General features: G+C 51.9%; 1 protein-coding gene across 1 annotated transcript in view; it reads right to left on the reverse strand.

Moving 5' to 3' along the window:
• Positions 1-1,642: 1,642 nt before the first annotated feature.
• MBTPS1 (membrane bound transcription factor peptidase, site 1) overlaps positions 1,643-17,472 on the reverse strand; it is a 42,121-nt gene continuing 26,291 nt past the window's right edge. Inside the window, exons 14-22 of the mRNA XM_007939134.2 lie at positions 17,192-17,307; positions 16,556-16,712; positions 14,385-14,509; positions 13,445-13,522; positions 11,295-11,435; positions 8,546-8,677; positions 7,385-7,511; positions 3,033-3,163; positions 1,643-1,839 (exon numbers count right to left, since the gene is read on the reverse strand). Of these exons, the coding sequence (XP_007937325.1) occupies positions 1,643-1,839; positions 3,033-3,163; positions 7,385-7,511; positions 8,546-8,677; positions 11,295-11,435; positions 13,445-13,522; positions 14,385-14,509; positions 16,556-16,712; positions 17,192-17,307 (1,204 nt within the window). The remainder of the gene's footprint in view (positions 1,840-3,032; positions 3,164-7,384; positions 7,512-8,545; positions 8,678-11,294; positions 11,436-13,444; positions 13,523-14,384; positions 14,510-16,555; positions 16,713-17,191; positions 17,308-17,472) is intronic.

Genomic DNA, 17,472 nt, shown 5'->3' on the forward strand with positions numbered 1-17,472 from the left:
GTTCCCAAGGCTACCGGTATCACTACGGAAGTAGATTGCCCAACCTTCCCTCCAAGGAGTGGCCACGGGGTCTGAACTGCCAGACATCAGGTTAGCAGTCAAATGCCTTAGGCGCTACGCCACCAGAGCTCCCAAAAAACAGCCAATAAGCCCATGAAAAGATGTTCAATGCCAAGGAGTCACTTAGGAAATGCAAACCCAAACCACAATAAGCTCCCACACGCTGCCCACGGAACAGTCCAGAATCACAGACCAAGCCAATGCTGGGGAGGTTGTGGGGAGACTGGAACGGTCCTCCGCGGCTGGCGGCAACGTCTGTGGCGCCCCCACCTGTGCAAGCAGCCTGGCAGCTCCTCACATGGTTAAGCATAGCCGTCCCGGGTTCCGCTCCCAAGTTTACAGCCCTGAGAATCGAAACTCACGTCCATGCAAAAGTCTGTCCACCAGTGTCCACAGAAGCACTGTCACACCAGCCAAAAAGCGGCAACAATACAAAGGTCCATCAACCGATGAATGGATGTTTGTTCTGTTACAGGGTTTAGCCACACGACAGGTTACTTGGCCATAAAGTGTAAAACGCTAACTACTACAACACGGGTAACTGGAAATGTTATGCTCAGTGCAAGAAGCCAGACAGCAAAGGCCACATGCTGTATGCTTCTACACTATGATTCAGAAATCGTCCACAACAGGCAAATCCAGAGACAGTGGATTCGTAGTTGCCAGGGGCTGGGGGGAAGGGACATGGGTGGGGCTGGCAACGGGTGTGGGATTTCTTTGGTGGGGTGATGAAAACGTTCTAAACCAGATTGTGGTGACAGATGCCTGACTATGAACACATTAGAAAGCACAGAATCGTACACTTTAAACGAGTGATCTTTCCAGCCCGTGAATGGCACCTCAACAGTGATACAAACAAGCCAGCGGACTTGGGACCCATTCTGAGTGGTCAGCGAGGAGAAATGGGGCAGGCAGGGAAAGAGGTGGCCACACACGACTTTGCAGCTTCGTATAGGTAATGCGTATTTATTGAAAACTCTCTTCACCAACAATGGTGAAATCAAGACCCCAAATTACAAAACATGATGGCAGTGGATACTTATAAAAATAAAGCCAAGGTCTATGCTTCACAGATTTGTGTGAGTTTCCGTCAAATCTCAGTCTGTTCTTCTCATCAAAGATGGCGATGGAATCTGTGTCATTACTCCTCACGATGGGGTAAGACCATACCGCATTCCACTGACCACAACACAGCTCTGCTTCCAAACAGCACGAGTCTTTAAAGTGACTTTTCCAACAATAAATACAGAAAACAGTCCCCACCAAGCTTGTCTCACTTGGTTGGGGCTGTTCGAGTGTGAAGTGCATCTTCCTCTCGGGTCAGAAGACCCCAGGCCGTCTCTGAAGCTCTCCAAGTCTTTGGTGCTGCGCTGGGACGTCCCCCTAGAGACGGACTGACGAGTCCCTCCTGGCGGGACCTGGCCCCGAGACACCTGGAGACGCACAGTGAGCGAGGAGGGGAGGCCACCTAGAAGGGACTCCAACACACCCGCGGCTCCTGGGCTCCAGAGCCCGGTACAAACCTTCTCCAGCTCCGCTGCCCACGTGAGGCGTCAGGAAGGAGCCCTGGCTCTCCTGGCGCTCACACGGACGGGGTCTTTGGGGGGTGCGCCTGCTGCATGAGCTGGGGGCGCTTCACCCTGGGCTTCCTCCGCTTGGGCCTGCTCTTGGCCTTGTTGATTTGTACCACGAAGAAGGCCAGGACCACCATAGCTCCCAGGAAGGCAAAGACGGGAATGGTCTGGCCCACCTCCTGATTGTAGCGGCCAGGCATGATCCCTGAAAGAGGACAGGCCGGGGGCACTCACGAGGCCAGAGTCGGAGCCTCCAGACTCATCAGCGACCACAGCTAACCCGCTTCCCGCTGGGTCGGCGGGGCAGGGGTGCCTTGCACGCCTCAGCTCAGTGTCACTGGGGCCTTCCGAGTGTGGCTTTGGCTGCAGCTGTGCTCCAGTGAGCAGGCTGCAGTCTCTCGGGGGGGCAGGGGCACGGTGGGGCACGGCCCCTCCCACCCTCCGGACAGAGCACAGGACGACGTGCAGCGGGACACTCGAGGGAACTGCGGGGGGCTGGCCTGTCAGGGCGTGGCAGAAGGAAGGGTGTCGAGCTGGCTGAATGGGAGAAGAGGCAGGAGGGCCAGGTGGGATGGGTGCCTGCTGGCTGTGCCCCTCTCCTCTGGGAAAGCCCTCCACAGACGGGACGACGTGCCGTCACAGACCAGGAGTGGCCGCTGGAGGGCCCTTGGTTGACAGCGTCCTGTCATGAGCAATGCTGAGGGTTCCCAATGTATCACTGTCAGCGTACCCCGGAACCACAGCAGGCCCTCCGGATCCTGAGGTTACAGAGTCCCCAGGGCTGGGGTACCCCTCCTAATGCCCTGAGCTTCTACCCAGCTCCAGAACCAAAGAGCCTTCAGGATGTCACCTCTCTGGAAGAACAACGCTTCCAGAGTGAAGAGGGGCCCCACTCTGCTGGAGTACCCCAGTCCCGTCGCCCAGGGAAGGGAGAGCCGCAGACCTGCCTCAGCAGTCTGCTCAGGCCAAAGCCACCACCTGCAGAGGGCACATGCGTCTGCACTTGGGGAAGAGGAACCACCAGGGGTCACCCCTATCTACCAGTGAAGTCTCATCACTCATGGGACAGTGCCACATCCCACGGGCCTGGGCAGAGAGTCGGGGGGATCACTGTGGCAAGGGCTCAGGAGCCAGGCTGGCTACCTCCAGCGACTGGGAGCAAGCCCAGGAGCTGCCTCTCCCTGGGTGCATGCTGCATGTCTGTGTGGCAGAACTCTGAGGGTGTGCAAGTCTAACACCCTGTCACAGTAAAAAGATCAAAGTGAAAACTCCACGGAGAATGTTTCAAGAGGGACAACAACGTCTTCATCTTTTTTTTAGAAGGATGAGCGAAGGGAAGATCCTCTGAACAAATTACAGCATTGATCTAGTGCAACAGCAAAGAACACAAGGACTTACCTCCTGGAATGTCCCAGGCACCACTCTCCCCGGGAGACAATGGTCGCACTTGAGGGCGGTTTGATCTGAAGTTGGGCAACGCCACTTTGTCCAGGTCAATAGAGAGTAACTTTTGATGTTTCCAAAGGTTACTTCAGGGAAATGGATGAAAACAAAATAAAAATAAGCAATTATGCTAGTCTCAGCACTGTAGCTAGTCTCCGAGGAACAGAAAGGCCTTAAAGACAAGTGATGCTCCCATCTACCTCAACATAAAGGCAAGTAGGTGTGTGTAACTTCCCGGTCCCAAGACAGAAAAGTCAACATCAAGTCCACACTCGGGACAGTGATGCTTAAAGTCGGGGTCCGCAGTATGGGGTCAGCTTACTCCCACCCAGCCTGCTCTCGTCTGAGGCTGGTGATGTCACCAAGCAGTGTGGGGAACTGCAGAGACCCTCTGAAAGGGGCATGGGGGACAGAGGCAGATGCAGGAGCTGCAGTGACTCTCTCCGAGACGGGCACGGGGGACAGGAGCAGATGCCAGGGCCGTCGCAACCCTCCGAGAGGGGCACGGGGGACAGCAGCAGATGCCAGGGCCGTCGCGACCCTCCGAGAGGGGCACGGGGGACAGCAGCAGATGCCACACAAGTGACCACAGAGTAAGAAGCCCGGGTGGCCCAATGGTTAAGTGCTTGGCTGCTAACTGAAAGGTCAGTGGTTCAAACTCACCAGTGGAGTCGCCGGGAAAAAGCCCTGGGGATCTGCTCCCATAAAGATTACACCAAGGAAACCCCGTGGATTGGAGGAAGAGTCATTAACAACCTGAGATACACTGATGATACCACTTTGCTCACTGAAAGGGAGGATGACTCGAGGCACTTATTGATGAAGATTAAAGAACACAACCTGCAGCATGGATTACGTCTCAACATAAAGAAAACAAAAATCCTCACAACTGGACCAATGAGCAGCATCATGATAAATGGAGAAAAGACTGAGGTTGTCAAAGAATTCACATTGCTTGGTACTACAATCGAGGCCAATGGAAGCAGCAGTCAGGACATTAGACAACGTGTAGCCCTGGGCAGGTCAGCCGCGAAGGAACTCCTTTCAAGTGCCGAAGAGCAAGGATGTCTCCCTGAGGACCAAGGTACGCCTGACACAGGCCATGGTATTTCCAATTGCCTCGTATGCATGTGAGAGCTGGACAATGATTAAGGAAGACTGAAGAAGAACTGATGCTTCTGAGATGCGGTGCTGGCGAAGAATGCTGAAGGTACCATAGACTGCTAAAAGAGCTAATAGATCTGTCCTGGAGGAAGTGCACCCGAAATGCTCTGAAGAAGCGAGAATGGCCAGACTTTGTCTCACCTACTCTGGTCATGTTGTCAGAAAGGACCATTCCCTGGAGAAGGATGTCATGCTTGGTAGGGTGGAGGGTCGACCAAAGAGGGGAAGGCCTTCAATGAGATGGATTGACACGGTGGCTGTGACGATGGGCTCAAGTATAGCAGGGATCATGGAGCTGGCACGGGACCGGGCAGTGTTTCGTTCTGCTGTGCATGGGGTCGCTATGGGTCGGAAATGACTCGACGGCACTTAACAACAACAACAAACCCCATGGGGCCGTTTGAGTCTGTCCTCTAGGGGTGCCGAGAGTTGGAATTAACTTGAAGGTACCTGACACCAGGGCAGAGTGTCTGAGTAGTAATACTTGGAATCCACTCAGCCTCATCTGCCAGGGCAGGTGCTCTAAGACCGAGGAGCACACGTGCTCTGCAATGTGTACGGCCCTAGTTATAGCAACACTGTGATTATTATCAGTCCTTAGATCTGAGCACTTGTTCAGATCACACGACTTCAAGAGACGAATGAGAGACCGACGAGCTGTCAACAGCGGCAGACAGTCTGGGAAGGCACTGAGATCAGAGGCGGGGCACGTGTGGAAAACATGAGCACTGTTCCTGCCACCAGAAGGGAAGGAGTGAAACAACATCTGCAAATGACAAAGTCCCCACATCTTCTGCTGTTTATCCACAGTGAGATTGCGCCTGCCGCTCTTATTCTGGCCGAGGGGAAGTAGCAACGTCCAGTTTTATCACCCATGAGGATGAAGGCCAAGGTGAAGCCAGGCATCTCTTCAGGTCTCGGAAGAAGCCTTCCATGCAGTAAGAGAGAAACCCTGCCAGACATTTCCAGTTGGGCAATCGCTTGGAAAATGCCAATGGGTATTGAAACCTGTTCTAAGGAACCTGACTGCCTGTATATTTCAGGTTTCATCTGTCTGAAACTGACAAGGTTGAGCCACGGAACCAATGATCTGGAGGCTTTATGACACCTTAGCTGAATGTGTGGTGGGCCTGTATCTTGGCGCTGACAGTGAGATCCTGGGCTGGAATTTCACTGTTTGGTGACAGCACTTTCTACTGAAGCGATCATGGTAACGACACGACAGAAGGAAAGCATCGACAGAAGGAAAGCATCACCGGGGCTGAGCTTCCTGCAGGTCCAACACCCCTGCAGTGCCCTCATGTGTGGAAGCTGCCGCCCGACACAGCAGCACGTCGGTGGGCGGCCCCTGTGGCCACCCTTGCCCTGTCACACATTCTTCCAGGGACACACAATACATCCAGATGGAGTCCTGAGAGTAATCGCCAACAAGATGTGAAATCACGTGAGATAATGGGTGGACATACCTGGAAGGGATTACTGAGCCCAAGAGAAATGACATTTTAGGAGCTATGCTTATCAATATCCCCAAGGGACCAATCTAGAACTAAATGATTACATGATGGGGCAGGGAGACAGCAAGGGTCACTGCTACTGTTTCTCAGAGTCCCAGACAGCCCTGCGGAGAAATAGATTTCTGGAACGTGTGGGAGCTGCTGGCCACGGCTAGTCTGCATGTTGGGAGCTTGTAAATCAATGGTGTGAAAATGGAAACTCCTCAGAACTTGAAGGACAAAGAATGAGGCGTGAGTGGAACAGGGGCAAAGTGCTAATGAGAAGACGACGTGTTGGCTCTGCGATCACACCGTCCCTTCAACACACTGCACAGATGCCCCGTGATCCACGAGGGCTGTCCTGAGTGCTGTGTGTGCAGGGAGAGAGCAGATGTCTTCCAGGCCTTCCACACACAGCCTCCTCCTCATTACCTACAGCATCCCTCACAGCCCTCTCCCCAGCCCCACCAACACCTGTACGTTGCTGAGATCCAAGCAAAGTGGACACCACGGGCAGCCTTGAAGGGCAAAGGACAAGAAGGTACGAGATGTCACCAGAGGGGGAACCTGTTGGCAGAGGTGGTGTGGATGGGAAGACGGCTGGCTACCAGGCAGCTGCCTGGCCCGGGAGGGTGTGAAGTATGCTCCTGCCAGAAGGCAGGGTCCCAGTGCAGCAACCACTGCAAACAGAGGGAGGGAGCTCCGCTGTGCTTGCAACCTAGGCCCTGGCTTTGCAAAAATAGCTCCTGTACTTTTTGTCAGGAAGCCCTAAACACCCTTGCCAGAATAGGAGTGTCCTGCTCAGGGCCAGAGCGGTGGGGACTCAAAGGGAACCAGAGAAACGGAGAGCAGTCATTCCAAGTCAGCTCACTCCACCCAGAGACAGCACGGGATGGCACCAATGGAGAGGCGGAGACAGACACACTGTGCACACGGGGGAGGAAGGGCGAGTGACGGGGCTCTCGCTGTCATCTCGGGAGACTACGCTCACCAGGGACAACACCTGCACAGGAACTGAAGGCCACAGCAGATGCCTCAGGGTCAGGCTCCACCTCAGAACCCAAACCTCGTCCCAGGAACCCCAGTCGGTCTGCCGTTCATCTCACTCGACACCTGCACAGAAGCCATCGCTTCAAGCATCAGGATGCCACGCCCTCACCAAAAGGAGCCCGGGCTCTGGCTCAGACAGTGCCTGCTGGTCACAGCACTTTAACCAAGAATTAACCACACCTAACAACATTCTAAGGAACTCTGGTGGTTAAACATTTGGCTGCTAAGCAAAAGGTCGCCAATTTGAACCCACCAGCTGCCCTGTTGGAGAACCATGTGGCAGTCTGCTTCCATGAAGATTACAGCCTTAAAAACCCTATGGGGCAGTTCTGTCCTACAAAGTCACTCACTATGAGATAGCACCGACTTGATGGCACACGACACTATAGAGAGCAGCAGGACTCTAGTTACCCACAGCAGTATCTTCACACAGGACACCGCTGAGGAACATAATTCCAAAGGTCAAGCTGGGGCTCACTAATTTCAATCCTATCACAAGAAGACAAGTCAGGAGATCTGATTATATGACCGTACGGTATAAAATGCCTCTCTCTTACAAATAAAGAAGTCAGGTAGCACTGAGCCCACAGCTCCACTCACCTGGGAGCCGTCTCATTCAGGGGCTGTGGCTTGGCCCAGGACAGGTGTGGGCAGGCAGGCAGCGCTCGGGGCTTCGGGTCTCCTAGGTGGGCCTCGAGGACCTTGGAGTACCGGTGCAGGTGGTTTCCTATAGACCACGCAATGTCAGTGGGAAGGAGAAAGGCTTGTCAGTAAGCAGCAAGGGGCAAGCAGAGGCTTTGCTGGTGAGAGGCCCACCATGCTCCTCGGAAGCACGTCCTACAGGCTCTGCCAGTGCCTAGGACAGTGCCCTGATGGTGCCCTGCAGGCGGTAAGTCCTCCCGCTGCAGGTGAGTGGGTCCATCGGAACAGACCACGCCCTGACAGTCACACGGTGCACAGCAGCAGGTGGTCAGTGTTTCCTGACCCTCAGTGCATGCTCCAGGCCATGCACGAGAACGCCCACCTGCAGACAGGCTTCGTGGAAACATTTTCCTCTCCCCTAAACAAAAAGCAGAAACCCTGCATCTTCCAACTTCCCATTTCTTCTTCCTTAGATCTGTACCATCTGACACCGGAGCCAAACGTGGCCACCGAGCTCCTGACAAAGGGCCCATGTTGCAGTGACAACATCTGTGATGTACTGAATGAGCTTTGCCCATTTCTTTTTACATTTTCAGGGGCTGGAGACCAGTTAAAGTTATGCCTGGCAGACCTCCAAATTGGTCCATGCTAGCCAGTCCTGCTATCCATGAGACCTGCCAAGGCCACTGTGACCACCTGGTGACCCTGACCAGTTACTTAATTTCTCTGGATACTGCCTCTTCATCTGGAAACTGAGACGATAAAAGACCCCCTTACACAGGATTACAGCAAGGACTTAGGAGCTAATCCATGGAAAGCGCCAGCCCCGTGCCTGGTACCTAGAGCGTGCTCACAATGTTAGCTGGTCTAGCTGCAAACTTCCATGCTCCGCTTCCTGCACCTGGGGTTGGGGAGTCCCAGCTGAGCTTGTGGGGAGGGAGGATTTCGAGCATGTCAAGGCACCTGGAGCACACAGCCCTCCGCAGCGTCCACAGGGCCAGGCCACAGCCATCTGCTATGCCCCCCGTAGCCATTAAGGAAAACGCCGTGCACATGCTGAGAGAGCAGTGTCATGTTGGGCTGGACCACTCCCCTCTGAGCACTGAACCAGCCACTCACCTTCCATCCTCTCTGGGGTGATGGAGCCCACTCCGCTTGGCGGGCGCTGCCGGTTTCCGGAATGACTGAGGCTGGGAGGGGTCACCCCATACGATGTGTACTGAAGGAGAGCGTCCAGCAGCCAAAAGCAGTCTGTGGAGTGAGCAAGCATGTTGGTTAGGAAAGATGCTATTTTAGGAGGAACCATACAGAAAGATAAAAGAAAGTGACCTCAAAGTGGAAGGAGAACAGTGGCAGATTGCAGGCCAAAGCAAACCGGCACATTCCAGCTCACCAGTTCCTGGGCGCTATGAGTTGGGTCCAACTCGACGGCACATAACAACAACAACAGCTCCTGGCCCCACATGGCCTCCCAGGCCACCGACCAAGAGGTGCAGATGTGACCAGCCGGGGCTTCACTCCAGGGCCTGCGCTCCAGCAGCAGCAGCACCTCCACAACCAGTGGTGGCCGAACTCTGCCCGAGCACCCACTGGCCCCGGGCAAGGGCCAGAGCCCTGCCACCACTCAAGGTGAGAGCCAGCAGGTATGCCTGAAGGAGGCGGGACAGTTACTAACATGCACGGCCATTCAGGCTGGTGGCTCCCAGTCCTTGACATAGAGAGCAGAGAGCGGGCCGTGACTCTTGCGGACGTCCCAGGAGTCCAGGTGCTGAGCCAGGATCACCAGCTCCCACTCACAGAGCTCCACAGGCCCGGCTCCACCAGAGCCTAAAGATGCCACACTGCACTGAAGCCTGGAACTACTGTTCCCGTTATCATCAACCTGGACCAGGTGAGAGTCGCTAGAGAAAAACACCATGACGTACTTTGTGCTCAGTCAAGGGCACTTCCAGTCACATGCTGCAAGACCCTGTGAGGCCCTAAGGCTGCCATCTGCAAGTGAAGGGCTGGGACAGTCTTCTCAGCATTTTAAATCTTACCCAGGTGATCGTGAGTCTTTAAAAGAAAACGCTAATCTTTCTTCAACTGTCACTTTTGATTTTTAAGAAGTCCAATCACAGTCTAAGGATTTACATAAAACGCTAGGAATTTACTCAACTTCAACTTAAAATCAGAGAGAGAGGAGGGAGGAGAGGGAGAAAAGGAGAGGAAGGAGGGGAGGGTAGAGAAGGGAGGGCAGGGAGGGAGGGAAGAGGGGAAAGCACGGGCAGGGGCGGGGGTAGGGGTGTGACGCCATTAAAGCTCTGAGGCTATTTTCCTCCAGCTGCGCTCTTCCAGTGATCTGCAAGCACTGGGACAGATACCACTCCACACACACACACTTTTCCAGGGGTCTCACTGCGTCAGAACACTAGGTTCCAGCCCTGCTTCTGCCAACTGTTACTCAGCGGGAACATGTGTAAGATGCAGTGAATTACCTGGCATGGCTCTTCCAGCCAGGGTCTGTATGACTCCCACCAGATGACTGGGTGGCACTGGCTGGGACTATGCAAGTGTGAGGTGCTTGTGGCCCACCAAGGGGACTGAACAGCTTGTCAATAATGTAAAGAAGGTCCATGGCACCCTTGTGGGGGTGGGACCACGCAAAAAAGATGCGTGGAATTCTTACGTGGAGATGAGTCAGTTCTGTTACCCACTTCAGTGAGCCATCCCAGGCTCAAACGAGCCATCCCAAAGGCAGAAAGGGGGGTCTCACCGCCATGGAGAAGAGCAGGGCGTGGAACACGTCCATGGACCTGGGATCCCTGTGCTGAGATGGCAGCGAGATGCCAGAAGCAGAACCAAAAACGGGCTGAGATAGCATGCCCCACAGAGTGAGAAAGCCAAGCGCCTCAGGCAGGAAGCCTGGGTGGAAGGGGTGTCCCTCTGGGCTCCCATTCAGCAAAGCGAGAAGCTTCCTAACACAGGCCCTGGCTGAGGCCAGAGAGAAGCATGCCTTCAGGCACAGCTGAGGGGACGCCGTCTTAAGTTGTTTCTGATCCTGAATTGTAACCTGTTACCTCCCTAACAAACCCCATAATCTGAGTATTGTGGCCACTGCAACAAATGACCAAACCCAGCAAAGAAGCAGAGAGCGTCAGGAGAGGGGTGGTTGGTGTGAGAGTTTGGAAAAAGGTCAGAGGTGCCAGCGGTACAACGACCTCCACCTCGCAGGAAGCAGCCTTGGGCTGATGCTGCTCAGAGTGACCTCCAACCGCCACCTCATGACGTTACAGGTCAGATGCTTCCCCCGTGCCCTTTCTGCAATGTCACGCTTCACCCTCCCACTTCCTCCTCCATAAAACAGGACACAGTGTGCAGCCCATCTCAACAGCCCAAAGTCTGGAAGCTGCCCTGAGAGACACCAGCAAAGGGGGGCTATCCTCCTCCTTGTCGCCCCTAACACCCCTGAAGGTTGTGACACACCCCTCTGGAGGACAAAGGCCCAAGCAGCCAAAACCCCCAGGTCTGAGAGGAGAATGGGGAACGCTGCTGCTCCCGTGTGGCCGCGCTGGAGGCACACAGGCAGCCCAGAGGGTAAAGCTGGGGTCCATCGCACTCCCTGATGGATGCCAGGCACCCACCGGCCTCGGGAGGGTGGGGACGGAGAAGGCATCGCACGGTGCCGAAGCAGGTCTCTTCTGTTTCTTAAATGCATCCGGACTCAATACCTATCAAAAACTCCAAGCAACCCGGAGCTACTGGGCCAGCCCACTTGCACTTGGCTCATGTGGGCAAGGCCTGTTCACCAGCCCTTCACCAGGGCTCCCAGGGAAAGTGAGGAAGTCACCAGGGCCCGTGCGCCGTCCTGCCGCACTGCTGTCCTCACCCTTCTGCCGGTGACTGTCATCCAAGCAGTTGGAGTCCCCGTATAGCACAATCCGGCCTCCACCCTCAGACGGGATCTGATAAAGGCCTAAGATGGGGACATTTTCAACCAGCGCCGTCTCCTGCTTTAACACCTCCAACCCTAAAGCAACACACACAAAAAACAAGAATTTCTGTCAAAGAACCAATTATTTTCTAGTTATCACTTAACAAACATAAAATCATGGCAAAATTCAGCATTTTATGAAACAGTGAACACTTGTAGGATAGGAAAACATCTTAAAAGGCACTAATTTGGATTTTAGCATAATTTATCACTCCATCTTCTTTCATTTTTGCTTGAAACGGAGGTACAGAGTCTTTGGTCCACAAGCCTAGCACCATCACTGCTCCTTGTGCATGCCAAAAGGAATTCTTATCTGCCGTCTCCTCCTGACAGCCCCTGCCTTTGGACTGTTCCTGCTACACACGGAGGTGTCTGGGACGTAGCTGTATGGTCACCCAGGTTTCACATCTTATCATGTGAAGCCAGAAGAGATGTGACTGACGTTTAGAATGTTTAAAATTCAGGTTGCAGCTCTGTTTCTTTAATCCCCCACACACATCCTGACAGCAGAGCCTCTTAGAACCAAGCATACCCGAACACAGCTGAGAAGGTGGAACAGGTCAGAGGTCAACAAGGTACCCAAGCCCCAGGCAGCAGTTCTCAGTGCTCAGCCTACAACCTGAACATCTTCACCCGCAGACCAAGCGCACACTTCAGCAACAGAATCTAGAGGGCAACATCAGCAGAGTCCAGAAGGCACTGGGTCAGGAACATTTAAAATGTTACCACACTATCAAACTGCCCCTTGTCATGCTCTCTGTGGATCGGTCCACCTGAGGCCAAGCGGGAAAGCAGCAAGACTTGCTCTGGAGGGAGGGGGGAAGCTAGCAGCAATGCATGTGGACGGTGCAAAGACACACACTCCACCTTTGGGCCTCGTGGCTCCTGACAATGGGCTGCCTCTGGCCCCGCGTAACCCAGATTTCCAAATGCCTGCTCTGCACCCTAAAAGATGACTCAACTCAAGGCCTTTCTGGAAACAAAGACGCCGCCCTGTCAAAGGATTTCAAGGTAATTAATTTTTACTTCAGACCGTGGCAGAGCACCAACATAAAGTATGCATCTTTAAGTTGAACTTCTTTGTAAGACATTTCTCTCCTTTTAAAATGAAATCCTCATTTAATTCTTATTTAAAAAATTCTTCATGTCGACACTTGTTGTAAAGATCTGTTTCTACTCCAGTCTGCATAGTCCTTCACAGTTCAAATCCTTCCTGTTCTCACAAAGGATACACATCAACACAAAGCACTGTCTGTTCAGCAGGTCACACAGTGACGTAACAGAAAGCCTTGTGTGGCCTTCCTGCTTGTTCTACTGCCACTGTGTAGCCTCCCTGCCCCCACCGTCTCACCTTCGCTTTACTGTAACCCTTGGCCTTTTGATCCCATGCAGACGGTTCTTTAAGGAAGCACTTCAAATCTAATTTTGCTTCTCCTTGCCCAAAGCAGCGAGTCACAGATGGCCCCCGAGTGTGCCCAATGACAGCAGTGACACTGTCCTGTGAGATACTGCCTTCAGAAGGAATTGCTAACCCACTGTAAGCTGTACCATATGACAGGGGAAGACACGACCAGTCACAGATTTCGAGTGAAAACATAACCTACGCAGCACAGATCCGTGGACTGACCAGGTGGCTTTGATGCAAAAGATGGACCCCCTGCAGGTAGTACAACTGGGGAGAGCCTCTCGGGACTTTAGCTCCACCCTGCAGCTGCAGACAGACCAGTGAGAACTGCTGACTGCTCATCCTTCTGAGCTAATAAAACGTCCTGACGTCAGTTATGGCAATGGTGCGCTTCAAGAGGGGCCGCTCGTTCTGCAACACAGAACACTAATGGCATGAGGAACAGCTAAGGGGCTAGGATTTCTTCAGGGGTGATAAGCTGTTCTGGAATGACATACCGGTGGAGGGTGCAGAACTGTGTGACTATATTAAAACCATTGCACTGTATACGCCAAAAAGATAATTATCAGCACGTGAATTACCGTCAATAAACGTTATCATAAAAAGAAGAACCAAAGCGCCTCTGCGCAGAGTTCTTTACCTTGGTCCTTGAACGTCTGCATGATCACTATGCCGTCTTCTGGGAACTTGGCGATGCTGCACCCTGACGCGTAATACACTAGAGGAGAGTTATGGAAAGTAACCAGAACACAAACACGCCACACTGGCATCAAGAACTAGTCATTCACCCAAAATTCACTCTTGGCAAATTATACCATTTTTAAAAATTGTTTTTGAGAGCTGCTACTGCCTTGTCACACTTCAATACAAGTAATTGTCTCAAAATTCTAGTTTAAAAAAAAATACTGCTGACACCAGTTTCTGAACAGAGAGCTGCCAGGGACTTAATTAAGCCTTCCAAGTCGGGATGGGCACAATCACTGATAACCACGTTCAAGTGCTGTTGCGGAAACAAGCCGCTGGACGCTTACCTACAGGAGGCGTCACGACCAAGACGTGCAGTTATTTCAGCAACAGGATTTTATAAACAATGATAATTCACCATTCGATAGTATACAGTACATGAAAAATTTTACCCCACCACCATCAAGTCAACTCCAACTCAGAGCGAACCCTTGAAGAGACCACAACTGCCCCATAGGGTCTCCAAGGCTGTAAATCTTTACAGAAGCAGACAGCCCCACCTTTCTCCTGCAGAGTAACTGGTGGGTCTGAACTGCCTACTATCTTTTTGGTTAGCAGCCAAGTTTGTTAACCACAGAACCATCAGAACTCCGTGAGAAAAATTTTTGTAGATGGCACCAAAATTAGGAATGCTTGCGTAAAATATTTTCATTAAAAAATCTGGACAGAAGGACAGTGGTCAGCACACTGCGTGATGGACTTCTTGAAAATACTGAGTTGCTTATTCAGGAATTACAACTTCCTTGCTCTGAAACTCAGACTTCAGAGACAAGTCTCCCGAGATCACAACTCAAGAAACAACGTGCCGTTTAGAGAAAGTAAATACAGAGCCTCACTGTCATGGTTTGCCAGGGTAAAGTCCCCTTCGTACAGGCCGTCGCTGAACGCCATGTTCCAGACCGAGAGCAGCTCATTGAGCGCTGGGACGTTGGCGCCTCCCGTGTCCGGCATCCACCACTGTCTGTGAAAGTGAAAGCAAGGCACAGGCTCTGAGCACACACACACTGACCACTGTCACCACCGTGCCCCCGCCACACTCCAGTCTGTCCATGCTGAAGATTCAGCTCAGGCTAATGACTGCACTGGACCCAGGATGCAAAGTGCAGGAAGAGTATTTTTAATGAAATGAAAGCATTTCATTGAAACACTCTCACTCAACAGCTTAGCCTAGATCTAGACAAGATTTGTAGGTGAGGAAAAGACAAACAAACATGTAAAAGTTCAAAGACTCTATTGCCCTTCAGGTCTAGAACTGAACCCACTCCTGTGGCTTCCAGGCAAACAAAGACAGGCATATGAGCTGAACATTTACATTAGGTAGATATACTCCTTGGAGAGCTCAATCATGAGAGAATAGAAGGGCAGTGTATGCACAGGGAGACAGCTCAGGGGGCAGGAGTGCATGGGAGGGCAGGACACAGTGAAGAGGTAATTATGAGGAGGAAGTGGGAGGGATTCTGTAGGAATTTGGAGGGAATTGTAGTAAATTGCAGTCAATGTTATGAGACAAAGTATACGTGAGCTGCTGTATGGAAAGTAAATCTGCTCTGTAAACTTTCACCCCAACACACACAAAAAAAGAAAAGTTCAAAGACTCTAAAGAAAAAATTTCCAAATCTACTATAAGGGTATTACACAGCCAATCTGCAGGTTATGACCAAGATTGGTTCCTGTGTCTTTAAGAATTTGTAGGTCAGTTGGAACACCTGCGTACAACTCTTCTTTAATCTTACTTTGGTGCAAGAAAAGGTTCCAAGCCTTTCCAACAATTTAAAAGCTGTGCATGCAGCAAGTGAAGGTAACTGTGATGAAGAATTTGTTGCGAGTAGGAGTTGGTTCACCTGTTTCAAAGTGAGGGCCAATCTACCTAGTACTAAAGCAGGGCTGTGAAACAGCACTGCCCTGCTCAAAGATGGTGGTGCTCCGCTCAAAGATGGCAGTGCTCCACTCAAAGATGGCGGTGCTCCACTCAAAGATGGCAGCTGATCACACTGCTTTGCATGTGTGTGGCTTTCCACCAAACCAAAAAACCCAAATCCACTGTGATCCAGTTGATTCAGACTCAGAGTAACATGATATAGCAGAGTAGAACAGCCCCAGAAGGTTTCCAAGGATGTACATCTTTACAGAAGTGGAATGCTACATCTTTCTCCCATGGAGCTGTTGAAGGGTTCAAACTGCAGACTGTTTGGTTCCAGGTGACTGCTTTAACCACTGCACCACCAGGACTTCTTATAATTTTCTATACCCCCTGCCATCGGGTTGATTCCAACTCACAGCAACGCATAGAGCTTCCACGGCTTTAAATCTTTATGGAAGTAGACTGCCTCATCTTCTTCCCACAGAGAAGCTGGTGGTTTTGAACTACTAATCTGGTTAGTAACCAATAGCCTTCAACATTGCAGCACCAGAGCTCCCTATGGCTTTCCATAGGCCAATAATGCAGTCAGGCTCCTGAAGGGCTCACTATACCCTTTCCAAGTCTCTCATGCCAGGGCTTTCACCTGTAATGGTTCCTGTTCTAGTACTATGGCCAATCACCCAAATCGTAAGACTCCGATCTGTCCCTGTTTCTCTCTGTCAGCCACAACAGAACAGGTTGGAAGCCCTGCACTGAGGTACGTTTGTAACCCAGGGACTGCCTGGAATACAATGGGAATGCTTGGTTGATTATTAGTTTCTAGAAGGTTCCTTTCAATAACAGTTCCTGTGGTGTGCTAGTAGTTGTACAGATTGAGTTAACAGAACTTACAGCTCAACAAGAAAAGATGCTGAAGTCTCGAAATTAATACTCAAAGCAACGGGTATTTTACTTATTTTGCAAAGTATCATTTTACAGCATTTTTCAAGAGCATATCCGCTGTATGGAGAGAAAGCTCTTCCCACCCAAGCTTTCTGAACATGTCTTGGAAAAGACCACCAGCAGGTCAGTCATTTAAAGATCTGCTGGACAGATGTTAATTCCCCAAGTCAGGTTTCTCATCTAAACACCACCTCATAGCAGTACCTTGTGTTTTCATCATAAAACTTCACTTTTCTCATAACGGAGGTGTTGTACCAATCACTGAAGACAATGAGCGAGAGGCCATTGTCCACGTCCCTCCTCAGCTTGGCAATCTCTTCAGGGAAGTACTCCTCCTCGCTGTCCACCATCAGCAGCGTTCCTAGGCAAACGAGACCAGGGGTGGGAACTGCACCTCTGAAGGGATCTACTGGGGACTATGTCTCACGTTCCTGGCACCTAATCTTTGGTTTGTGCCACTGAAAAAGGGGTGAAAAAAGTAAATGAGCAGGGTTCGACAACACCCGGGGGCCAGCCAGCTGCAGCCTTCTGTTCTCATTTGTGATGGAATAAAAAACACTACACCGCTAGAGCTTCTAGCTTTCGAAAGATGTACAAATGTCCCTGTCCCCAAGCAGTCTGGCAGTTGGTGCTTTACCTGGACATCACAGTCACCCCACCCGACAGGGACGCATGCAGTGTGATAGTGTGATTGAAAGCCTTGTCCGGCCTCCACCAGGACGAGGAGACTCCTTGTAGGCCTGTCGTTTAATGCTGTCATTCACCCTGTAAGCATGTAGCAAACCCAACGATGGCTGGGGGGGGGGGGGGGTCTGTGGATGGCATGCAGTCACTGCTCACCGTACTGATTAGCATCAAAGCACGTGAAGGGGGCACCAAGGACCTCCACAAAGTAGCCCATGCTCCTCAGATGTTGGTACATGTCCCTGAAGTTCGTGTGGATGTGGTCGCCGTTCCTGAAAGGCGAGTGCCACGGCAGGAAGATGGTCAGTCTGTGGTCAGAAGGAAGCCCACCCAGCTAGGTCACCAGCAAAGAGGCTCACGAGGTCCAGCCCACTGGCCCACAGGTGGGGCTTTCCGACTGGCTCTCTGGGCTGGACGTGTGACAAGGGATGATGGTA

Source organism: Orycteropus afer, unplaced genomic scaffold (assembly GCF_000298275.1).
Source record: "Orycteropus afer afer isolate SDZICR_OR568_19922 unplaced genomic scaffold, OryAfe1.0 scaffold00057, whole genome shotgun sequence".
Taxonomy (NCBI): Eukaryota; Metazoa; Chordata; class Mammalia; order Tubulidentata; family Orycteropodidae; genus Orycteropus; species Orycteropus afer.